Raw genomic sequence first — 12,388 nt, forward strand, 5'->3', positions numbered from 1 at the left:
TCCGCCCTGTGTGAAAGGGCCCTAGGCAGCACTCGGGGAGACAAGCAATCTCTAATAGAAACAGAAAAACAAACAAGGCGCCTCTAAGTGCAGAAGTATAAAACTTTTAATATCCCCTAAAGGGGTTAAAAACACTTACAAGATAGTGGATGAAACAGGCATGTAGCAGGTAAGTGCGTCCAGGAGATGTTCCAGTGGCAGGGCAGTCCCAATCTGTGATGGTAAAGCTTCCAGGGAAGTCCACAAGATAACAGCCGACTTGTGCTGTGAATGTTCAGAGGACACAATAACGCTGGAGCCTGAGGATGACGTCAGAGGAAGCGAGACAGAAACCAATGAGCTGTTCTGAAACGTGTCCCGCCTCTCTGACACACTTCCTGTCCACTTCCTGTTTGTGTTCCATGCTGGTTTCTGTCTCGCTTCCTCTGCTTGCCGCATTTTTCGTCACACTTTTTTACCGCGATTTGCGTTTTGCATTTTTTTAACACTGTATATAACTGGTTGCTAAGGAGGGGGCCGGAAAGCCGTCCACTGCGTCCTTAACAACCAATGAGTCATCAGTTGTCAGCGGGCTTCCCGCTAAATGTAAAAAAACTAAATTGCCGGCAAAAAAATGCAAAAAAAACTGCGTGGGGTTCCCCCCAGGTCCATACCAGGCCCTTGGGTCTAGTATGGATTCAGAGGTGACCCCTATGCCAAGATTTAAAAAAAATGGCGTGGGGGTCCCCCAAAATCCATACTTGACCCTTATCTGAGCATGCAGCCCAGCAGGTCAGGAAAGAGAGGGGACGAGCGAGCGCCCCCCCCTCCTGAACCATACCAGACCGCATGCCCTCAACATGGGGGGATGGGTGCTTTGGGGCAGGGGGGGCTCTTTTCCCCCTGGGAGAAGATGGAGGGAGAAGAAGATTTTTAATAAAAGACTCGTCAAAAACAGTTTACTGTATTTTTTAACACTACACTACTTTTTTTTTAGTGAATGGGTAGGGGTACAATATACGGGGAAAAGGGAATAGCCGCTCCAGGTGGGAACCCAGATGAATATCCTCCGTTGCAGACAACTCAGGTGCAGGCAATGCACTTAGCAAAGCAGGAACAAAGATTGTCTCTGGACAGCCGCACTCTGAACAAATTATAGCCTTTTATTAAAAGAAGGACAGCACTTAAAGTCACAGCAAAATAAAATAAAACCTGACTGATGACGCGTTTCGCACTGAAACTAGTGCTTAGTCATAGCTGTACAATATACCCCATACTCATTCACATGGGGGGGCCGGGATTCCAATAAGCCCTCACCCGCAGACCCCGATAACCACCGGGCAAGGGTTGTCGAGAAGAGGCCCTTATCCCCATCAACATGGGGGCAAGGTGCTTTGGGGTGGGGGGCGCAGAGCCTCGGACTTTAGTCTGATGGCCTTGTGTACACACGATCGGATTAGCCGACGTGGGACATTTGTTGCCGGAAAGTTTGTCTGCACAGCGAGCATTTGTTCAATGAAAAGGCAAAAAAAGTTTGTCCGATGGAGTGCACACACTGTTCGATCAAACAAACAAAAGTCTGATCTTGTTTATGGGCCTTAATAGTCCCCTCTAATCTGTATATGGTAGAACACAATGCTGTCACACTAGTACTTGCATTTCAGTGAATGGAATGCTGTCACACTAGTTCTTGTATTTCAGTTTGAGCAATGTATATCTTTGTCTGGTTAAGTCTTTGACAGTATTACAGTATTTATGACAAGTACATAAAGTCCAACATATTTGAATTGAGTAAACACTCTTTGCTGAGAATAGTAACCAGTTAACCACTCTTCTGTACCTCTGAATGTCACAGACATTGTTAGACTATTTCACAGAACACTCGAAACCAAGAACATCGTAAGTGTTATTTTTATATTTCCTTGGCTGTTTCAATATAGAAACACATGTATATGATTTTTAACAAGAAATCTTTTTTTTTCTCTCTCTCTTTTCCAGCAGATAGAATGACAGTTGTACTAACATATAAGAGTCTACTAGTTATGGCTACTGTATTTTGTCTTCTCTTAAGCCTGATTTACAATCAAAAAACGAAAAAGGTAACGTTATAAAACAGTTTTTATTATTATTTATTTATTTATTATTAACTTGGCCCAATATTAGCTGTTTACAATATTATAGCCATGATTTCACTAGACTATACCGTCCACCTCCATTCATAAAGTGCCAATAGGTGTATAAATGTATATTAGACATGTTTGTTAATTTTAGACTTCTGGTTCATTCACTCAGATGTGATAACAGGCAGGGTGCTGCAGGCACGACTGTAATTTTGTTTTGCTGGTGATACATGTAAATGCATTGGCTAGCATAAAGTGACTATTGTAACCAATAAAGAGACCATATAATATTAACTAGTTGTTTTAAATATTAATTTGTTTTGGAAAAATTCAAACATTGACCACGGTGTTATTTAACCACTTACCCCCCGGACCATATTGCTGCCCAAAGACCAGAGTACTTTTTGCGATTCGGGACTGCGTCGCTTTAAATGACAATTGCGCGGTCGTGCGACGTGGCTCCCAAACAAAATTGGCGTCCTTTTTTTCCCACAAATAGAGCTTTCTTTTGGTGGTATTTGATCACCTCTGCGTTTTTTATTTTTTGCGCTATAAACAAAAATAGAACGACAATTTTGAAAAAAATGAATATTTTTTACTTTTTGCTGTAATAAATATCCCCCAAAAATATATAAAAAAACATTTTTTTTCTCAGTTTAGGCCGATACATATTCTTCTACATATTTTTCGTAAAAAAAAAATCGCAATAAGCGTTTATTGATTGGTTTGCGCAAAAGTTATAGCGTTTACAAAATAGGGGGTATTTTTATGGCATTTTTATTAATATTTTTTTTTACTAGTAATGGCGGCGATCAGCGATTTTTTTTTTGGTATTGCGACATTATGGCGGACACTTCGGACATTTTTGACACATTTTTGGGACCATTGGCATTTTTATAGCGATCAGTGCTATAAAAATGCATTAGATTACTATAAAAATGCCACTGGCAGTGAAGGCGTTAACACTAGGGGGCGGGGAAGGGGTTAAGTATGCCTGGGTGTGTTCTTACTGTGGGGGGGGGGGGGTGGCCTCACTAGGGGAAACACTGATCTTCTGTTCATACATTGTACAGCTCCCATTCCCCGCTCTGTACCGAGCGATCGCGTGTGCCCGGCGGCGATCGCGCCCGCCGGGCACACGCACGGGGGCGAGCGGGGGGCGCGCGCGCGCCTCCGGCGGCGCGCGTGTGCCCCTAGTGGCGGCTAATAGGCAGGACGTCATATTACGTGCTCTCGCCTAGGAGAGCCACCTTGTGGACGTATTTCGACGGTGCGGCGACGGCAAGTGGTTAAAGGGGCTGTAAAGGTTCATCTTTTATTTTCTAAATTTGTTCCTTTAACCCACTTGAGAGCCGCGCTATAGACGAAAGACATCCACAGCACGGCTCTCAACTGCCGGGTGGACGTCCCTGGACATTCTTTTATGTGCATTCCCTGCGCGTGCCGCTGGGGGCGCGCAGCGGGCAAACAATGTGCCCGGCGCATTGCTAAGAGGCTGATGCGCGTGCCCACCAGGTACCCGCGATCAGCGGTGACAGCAGGGACGTGGAGCTCTGTGTGTAAACACAGAGCTCCATGTCCTGTCAGGGAGAGAGGAGACCGATGCTGTGTCCCTTGTACATAGGGACACAGCATCGGTCACCTCTCCCAGTCAGTCCCCCTCCACACACACCCAGGAATACATTTAACCCCTTCCTCGCCTCCTAGTGTTAACCCCTTCCCTGCCAGTCACATTATAACAGTAATTAGTGCATTTTATAGCACTGATCGTTGTATAAAGTGAATGGTCCCAAAATTGTGTCAAAAGTGTCCGATATGTCCGCCGCAAAATCGCGGGCCTGACAAGAAAAAAAAAAAATCGCAGATCGCCCGCCATTACTAGTAAAAATAAAATAAAAATCATAAAATCTATCCCTACTTTGTAGGGGCCTATAACTTTTGCACAAACCAATCAATATACGCTTATTCGATTCTTTTAAACAAAAATATGTAGAAGAATATTTTTTTTTTAAATTGGGATATTATTAGAACAAAAAGTAAAAAATACTGTGTTTTTTTTCAAAATTTTCTGTATTTTTTTGTTTATAGCGCACAAAATAAAAATCGCAGAGATGATCAAATACCACCAAAAAAAAGCTCTATTTGTGGGGAAAAAATTATAAAATATAATTTGGGTACAGTGTTGTATGACCGCGCAATTGTCATTCAAAATGCGTCAGCACTGAAAGCTGAAAATTGGTCTGGGCAGGAAGGGGTTTAAGTGCCCAGTAATGAAGTAGTTAAGCTAGTGCATTGTTGGTTCACTTAACTTTTCCTTCGATTTCCCTTCTAAAATTGTTTTTTCTTTGTTTTTTTTGTCTGAATTTCTCATCTCCTGTTTCTCCTCAGTAAGCTTTCCACCATCATCAGAGCGGTGGAAAGTCATTTAGAACAGCTTACTGAACACCTTACTGAGGAGGAACAGGAAGTGAGAAATTCAGACAAAGAAAACAAAGAAAAACAGTTTTTAGAAGGGAAATCGAAGGTAAGTGAGCCAACAATGCACTAGCTTAAAGGAACCTATTTAGAAAATAAAAAACAAACCTTTACAACTCCTTTAAGGGGTAACCTGATAACATAATATTAAAAATAAACAAATATGTGATATATCACTCACAAAAATTATATATATAATTGCCGTGAGCAATGCATGCATATATATATATATATTGTGACAGGAAGTCAGGTAAATCTGTGGGTGTTGTCACAGATGGGACATACATTTCTGCCTTGTTTAGACAATACACCAATTGTTATTAGGCGTCGGCTGCAAAAGTGGCCAGAGACAGGCAATTAAGGCCTCTATAAGTAATCCAGAGGATTACCACTGAATTGCTGCATCCTGAGGCTTTGTGAGGAAGGAGAGCTGTGTACTGAAAGTCTTCTGAGGAGGTGAGGAGAGGATTGATTTTTCTGTGTGATAAAAATAAAAAGACTATTGTTTTTCTGCTGTATGACCAGCAGTGTCTGCCCAGCACTAGGCTGTGCCGGACTCCATAGATAGGTTCCTGTGTGGTGAAGATAGATGCCCCAAGTGGCCAGGGTTTATTTTATGTTTGATTTTGTTTATGATGCTTGCACTTGTTTCGAGCAAGATGGAAGAATAAACCAAAATCTTTGTTTTCAACTGTCTTCGACTGCCTGTCTGTATAAATTCAGTGTGTAGTGAACCCATCCAGGGGGTCACACACCCCGCTACCGAAATATATAGTATTTATTTATTTAATTTTTCTTTACTGTGGACTTGCTGAAAATAAGTTTTAAAAATATATATTTTTATTATTTATTTGTAGCGCCTGTGTACTTTTTGTACAGGTGCTATATTAAATTTAGATGGGGAATGAGAGAGTTATGTTGCTCTCATTCATTTGATTTGTTAAATTTGGCTGTGAATTTGTCCTGTGGGTCAGTCTGTACTCCAGAGATGCAGTTTCATCTCTGGACGGCAGGTGGCGCCAGAGGGGATAGACGGAGCCACTTCTTCCCAGCAGCCAATTGGAGGAGTTTTCCCTCGCGGGGCATGCTGGGGAGGGGTATTTCTGTGGCGGAGGCCGTGCTTTGGGGTTCTTCGCGGGTTCCAGGTGCGGCACCCACCTTTAGGGTGTGCGCACGTCACGGGCCCCACCACTATGGCCTACCGGCCGGGGTCACACGCTATGCAGAGTTCCTGACTCTCATAGCCCGGAGCAACTGATGCTGTCAGTGGACCCCAGTGACTTACTGGGTTCCCATCCTTATTAACCACTTGCTTACTGGGCACATATACCCCCCTCCTGCCCAGGTGAAATTTCAGCTTTCGGCATTGCGTCGCTTTAACTAACAATTGCGCGGTCGTGCAACGTGGCTCCCAAACAAAATTGACGTCCTTTTTTCCCCACAAGTAGAGCTTTCTTTTGGTGGTATTTGATCGCCTGTGCGGTTTTTATTTTTTGCGCTATAAACAAAAAAGTGCGACAATTTTGAAAAAAATACAATATTTTTTACTTCTTGCTATAATAAATATCCCAATTTAAAAAAAAAAAAACACATTTTTTTTCTCAGTTTAGGCCAATACGTATTCTTCTACATATTTCTTTCTCGTACATCACGGGACACAGAGCGGCATATTCATTACTAGTGGGTTATATGGAGTACCTTCAGGTGATGGACACTGGCAATCTCAAACAGGAAGTGCCCCTCCCTATATAACCCCCTCCCATAGGAGGAGTACCTCAGTTTTTTCGCCAGTGTCTTAGGTGTTGGTGCACGTTGAGGCTGTGCCTGTAGTAGTCCTTGGGACCAGGGCCAGCTGACCGATCCGTCCAAGGTGCTTCATAGCCAAAGTGGACGGTACCCGGGCCCCAATTCGTGGATGGGGTTTTGCCTATAATGCCTCTCCTTGGAGGGCTGGACCCTGGGTTCCAGGTCTGGTTTCTAACCTAGAGAATACCTGTTGCCAGTGGTGCTGTATAGGTCCAGGTTGTGGTGTTCTTTTAAGACCCCAGTCCCTGAAGGTCTATGACCATACCCACGGTGAAGGGTGAAGATTGGGCCTCTTGCAGAGCAATACCCTGCGGCGTGGAAAGGTAAGCAGGGGGCCTACGGAACTTGGTGTGTCAGGTAGGCTTCCTACAGGGATTCTTGGGCAGCCCTATTTATGCCTCTGTGCATGGGCAAAGGAGAACCACAAAGTTTTCAAACGGGATGGCTCAAAGCACCCAGGTATAGTTCCCCTGGCTGGGCTAGTAGGCTGCTGCTGCTTCTGTCACAAGGAGGACCTTTTTTTGGGCAGGGTGTTCCACAGAGAAGGAACAATACCATTAGGGAGACAGTTTAAAGCTTCCCTTTTACCTGTGTCTGCTGCTCCAGCGTCTAGGGTCCTGGTGTCTCCTCTCCACATGGCTTCCTGCTTCCCCTAGCGGCGTTTGATGCGCGCGCGTGCGCGCGCTTTTACTTATCTGTGCGCGCGCGGCGACGCCGCGGGGAGGGGGGCGGTTGACGCCGGACGGCTCCTCCCCCCTGCCACACAGGGAGGATAAATCCTGGAGGGCTGTTCAGTCTGTAAAGGCTGTGAGGGGACACGGAGCAGCGATGCTGGCTACAGCATAGGAAGGTTTGACAGAGCTTTCTGGCACAGTGACACCCGGTGGCAGTTGTGGGAAGTACACCTTACTAAGGAGCCTCTGGCTTAAAAGTTTGCATTCAAGCCTGTGTACTAAGCAGCGCCTTTTGAACACTTAGGGTGCTCATCTAGCCCAGCATTAGGGGGTCAATACCAGACAAAAAAAAAAAAAAGATTTTTTCTGGTTGAAGCCCTTGGGGCTCAGTATTGATTTTCCCTTTTTATAGGTTATGGGAGGTTTGGAGTCCCTCTAACATTACCCTATCCTATTGTTTCACATTTATTTGATTATATGTGTATTTTCTCCAGCTATTACAGTCAGTTGTATACTAGCGGAGTGCCTCAGAATTTGTATATTATGGCTCCTAAGGGTGCAGGTAGCGCTAAGAACGCTAAAACGGTTAAAAAACCAAAAGGTTCTCCATCGGGCTCTGAGGATATCCAAAATCTAGTGGCCCCTACTACTCCGGAATGCCCGGAAGTTGTTGTCCTAGGTGAGCCATCAGGGTTGCTAGGTGCTATGGCTGGCCCTACTCAACCAGCTCCTTCCTATGTAACGGAAGAGATGTTAGCCTCCACCTTGGGTGGATTGGAAAGGAGGATGGCCGCTCTAATTACGGCATCTTTGGCAGGGAAGAAGCGGGTTAGATGCCCGTCTCCCAGGTCTGGGATATCCTCTCCGACTGACGAATTGGAGGATCAAGGAGACCAGACAGAGGGAGGTCAGGATCACCTTGACCATTTAGGTTCTGAGGATTCTACAATAGAGGAACCTTTTTCAGCTTCTCACGCAGAAAGACTGTGGGTTCAGTCCCTAACGGATATGGTGCGGTTGGCTTTTAAGATACCTGTGCCTCAGCCTCTGGCCTCCGCGGTATCCTCATTGGGCTCCCTAAAAGCGCCCCAAGCCAATTTGGTATTCCCGGTACATCCTTTGTTAAAGGACCTGATTTTTCAGGACTGGGCTAAGCCAGACAGGTAACCCTTAGAGGAAGAGTTTTCAAAGAGATGGGCTGTCCCTACTGTGACGCAGCCATCTCATGTGTGAACAGATCTTTAACTTGTCCTGTAGAAAACTTGCAGGTGTTTGAGGATCCGGTTGATAAACGCTTGGAAACATTACTTAAGGCCTCCTTTACTTTAGCAGGGGCGATAGTTCAGCCCGCTGTGGCTGCTATTGGAGTGGCCCAAGCATTATCAGATAAGACTAAGCAAATGCTTAAACTTATCCCTGCCCAGCAGGCAGAGGAATTTTGGATATACCCAGGGCTATACGCTTTACGGTGGATGCTATCAAGGACTCCATCCAGCGGCGTCACGTTTATTCCTATCCATATGAGAAGGCTCTTATGGTTGAAGATTGGGAGGCTGAGCCCCGTGCAAAAAAGCTCCTGTAGGGTTTCCTTCCATGGAGGACGTCTCTTCAGAGAAGACTTGGATAGATATATTCAGACTATATCAAGCGGCAAAAGCACTCTCTTGCCAGTCAAGAAGAAGGCCCGAGGGCCCGCATTTAGGCGCCAGCCCTCCCCGGGGCAGGGGCCCTCTAATACCAAACAGTATCGACGGCCTCCTGCAAGATCAGGCATTAACAATAAGCCGCAGGGCCAAGCCACTGGGGGCAAGAAGCAGTGGTACCGCAAGCCTGCGAAGCCAGCCCCCAAGTCGGCCCTATGAAGGGGCGCCCCCACCCACGATGGTGGGGGGAAAGCTGCGTCTCTTTGCAGAGGTTTGGGAGGCCACCATTCCTGACTGCTGGGTACGGTCTTCCGTGACCACGGGCTACAAGCTAGAATTTCTAAAATTCCCTCCTCCTCATTACCAGGAGTCAAGAGTACCAGGCGACCCTGTGAAAGGAGCCGCATTGATGGCGGCATTGAATCATCTGCTATGCCAGAAAGTGATAGTAGAAGTACCAGTCCGGGAACAGGGATTGGGGTTCTACTCCAACCTGTTTATCATCCCAAAGCCCAACGGCGATGTCAGGCCAATTTTGGACTTAAAGGGAGTAAATGCGTATCTAAAGGTCCGCTCATTCCGGATGGAAACTATTCGGTCAGCTGTCGCCGTGCTCCAGAAGGACGACTTCATGGCGTCCATAGACATAAAGGATGCTTACCTTCATGTGCCAATTTTTCAGCCACATCAAGTATTTCTATGCTTCTCGGTGGCTCAGCGTCATTTCCAATTTGTGGCGCTCCCCTTCGGGTTGGCTACGGCCCCCCGGGTATTCACGAAGGTCCTAGCCCCAATCCTAGCCAGTCCAGGATCCAGGGGGTCACGGTCCTGGCTTACCTGGACGACCTCTTGGTCGTAGACCATTCGTCTCCTGGCCTGGAAAGAGCAGTGGCCCTCACGGTTCAGTACCTCGAGAGGTTCGGCTGGGTCCTAAATCGAGACAAGTCAGCATTCCTGCCCACAAGGCAGCTGGATTATCTCGGCATGAGATTGGATACAGAACAACAGAGGGTGTTTCTACCCCTATTAAAGGCCATCAAAGAGCTAATACAAATGGTTCTAAGCAAGAGAGGGCCAACCGTTCGCCTATGTATGCGGCTACTAGGCAAGATGGTGGCCACATTCGAGGCGGTTCCGTACGCTCAGAGCCACACTCGCATCCTGCAGGCAACCATCCTGTCAGCCTGGAGCAAGAGGCCTCAGGCCTTAGAAATTCCTTGGCCACTCTCACCAAGAGTGCGGCAAAGTCTAGCTTGGTGGTTAAACCCTCAGAATCTCCTGAAGGGAAAGACTTTCAGTCCTGTGACCTGGAAGATAGTAACCACAGACGCCAGCCTGATGGGCTGGGGAGCAATTTTGGATGGTTGCACTCGCCAGGGCTCTTGGGCAGCGGCAGAGAAGCAGTTGCCCATCAATATCTTGTAGCTCAGAGCTGCTCGACTAGCCCTCAGGGCTTGGACGTCCAAACTACAAGGGTTCCCGGTGAAAATACAATCGGACAATGCCACGGCGGTGGCATATATATAAATCACCAAGGAGGAACCAAGAGTCAAGCCGCTCAGAAAGAAGTGAGCTTGATTTTCTTGTGGGCAGAAGCCCATGTGCCCTGCATATAGGCTATATTCATTCCCGGAGTCGACAACCTACAGGCGGACTTCTTAATTTGCCAGACTCTGTTGCCGGGGGAGTGGTCTCTGCATCCACAGGTCTTTCAGACACTCTGCCAGAAATGGGGAGTGCCGGACGTGGATATCATGGCATCAAGACTGAACAAGAAGCTAGACAGGTTCATGTCCCGCACAAGGGATCCCAGGGCCTGCGGAACCGATGCGTTAGTTTGCCCTTGGCATCAGTTCAAACTTCTTTATGCATTTTCCCCGCTCCAGTTACTACCCCGCCTGCTGCGCAGGATCAGGGTGGAGCACATACCAGTCTTCCTGGTAGCTCCAGCATGGCCCAGAAGGGCATGGTATTCACTAATCCTAAGGATGGTAGTGGGAGACCCTTGGACTCTTTCTCTACGGCCAGTACTGCTATCGCAAGGTCCGATTCTCCACCCTGCCTTACGGCATCTAAATTTGACGGCCCTGGAAGCTGAATCCCTGATTCTCCGGGAAGAGGTCTGTCTCAGAAGTAATCTCTACCCTAATTAGAGCCAGGAAACCGGTCTCTAGGGTGATTTATTACAGGGTCTGGAAGGCCTATGTAGGCTGGTGTGAGTCCAAGTTATGGCTTTCTCGTAAGTTTACCATCGATAGAGTATTACGTTTTCTCCAGCTAGGAGTGGATAAAGGACTGGCATTAAGCACAATCAAAGGACAGATTTCAGCTTTGTCAGTATGGTTTCAGCGGCCGCTGGCCACCCACTCGCTGGTTAAGACCTTCATTCAAGGGGTCTTACGTATTAATCCTCCAGTTAAATCCCCGCTTTGTCCGTGGGATTTAAATCTTGTTCTGTCAAGTTTACAGAAACAACCTTTTGAGCCGTTGGCTGAAATTCCTTTGGTTTTACTGACAATGAAGTTAGTATTTTTGGTCGCCATAGTTTCCGCCAGAAGAGTATCGGAACTGGCAGCCTTATCCTGTAAGGAACCATATCTTATTTTACATAAGGACAAGGTCGTTCTCCGCCCTCATCCTTCCTTCCTACCAAAGGTTATATCCAGTTTTCATCTAAACCAGAATTTGGTATTACCATCCTTCTTTCCTAAACCTACTTCCAGAAAGGAAGGGTTGCTGCATACCTTGGATATTGTCAGGGCCATGAAGGCCTATCTTAAAGCTACAGAGAAGATCCGGGAAACAGATGTGTTGTTCATTTTACCGGATGGGCCCAAGAAGGGGCAGGCAGCTGCAAAATCCACCATCTCGAGGTGGATTAAACAGTTAATCACTCAGGCCTACGGCTTGAAGGGGTTGCCTCCTCCGTTATCATTAAAGGCTCATTCTACTAGGGCCATGGGCGCCTCCTGGGCAGCACACCACCAGATCTCTATGGCTCAAGTTTGCAAGGCGGCAACCTGGTCTTCTGTCCACACGTTTACTAAATTTTACCAGGTGGACGTAAGAAGGAATACTGATACAGCCTTTGGGCAGGCAGTGCTGCGGGCTGCAGTTTGAGACCCTCGGATTCCGGGGGCTCCCTTTTTGAGTAAAATTTAAAATTTAAATTTATTTTTCTCAACTAAGTTGGATTTATTATGATTTGAGTATATCTCTAAATTAAATCCTTTTGTCTTGGGAAGATGTCTCCCTCCCCTCATTGTAAGCATTGCTTTGGGACATCCCACTAGTAATGAATATGCCGCTCTGTGTCCCGTGATGTACGAGAAAGAAAAACGGGATTTTTAATACAGCTTACCTGTAAAATCCTTTTCTTGGAGTACATCACGGGACACAGAGCTCCACCCCTCTTATGGGGACCATTTTGGGAGGCATACTGCTTGCTACAAAACTGAGGTACTCCTCCTATGGGAGGGGGTTATATAGGGAGGGGCACTTCCTGTTTGAGATTGCCCAGTGTCCATCACCTGAAGGTACTCCATATAACCCACTAGTAATGAATATGCCGCTCTGTGTCCCGTGATGTACTCCAAGAAAAGGATTTTACAGGTAAGCTGTATTAAAAATCCCTTTTTTTGGTAAAAAAAAAAAAAAAATCGCAATAAGCGACTGGTTTGCGCAAAAGTTA

General features: G+C 46.4%; 1 protein-coding gene across 2 annotated transcripts in view; it reads left to right on the forward strand.

Annotated features, from left to right (window-relative positions):
* Positions 1-1,410: 1,410 nt before the first annotated feature.
* Positions 1,411-12,388, forward strand: part of LOC120941075 (NXPE family member 1-like) — a 56,573-nt gene continuing 45,595 nt past the window's right edge. Inside the window, exons 1-2 of one of the 2 annotated variants that reach the window (XM_040354325.1) lie at positions 1,411-1,878; positions 1,978-2,078. In XM_040354325.1, coding sequence (XP_040210259.1) covers positions 1,986-2,078 — 93 coding nt within the window. In that variant the 5' untranslated portion in view covers positions 1,411-1,878; positions 1,978-1,985. The remainder of the gene's footprint in view (positions 1,879-1,977; positions 2,079-12,388) is intronic. The other variant, XM_040354326.1, reaches the window with a different exon arrangement.

Source organism: Rana temporaria, chromosome 5 (assembly GCF_905171775.1).
Source record: "Rana temporaria chromosome 5, aRanTem1.1, whole genome shotgun sequence".
Classification (NCBI taxonomy): Eukaryota; Metazoa; Chordata; class Amphibia; order Anura; family Ranidae; genus Rana; species Rana temporaria.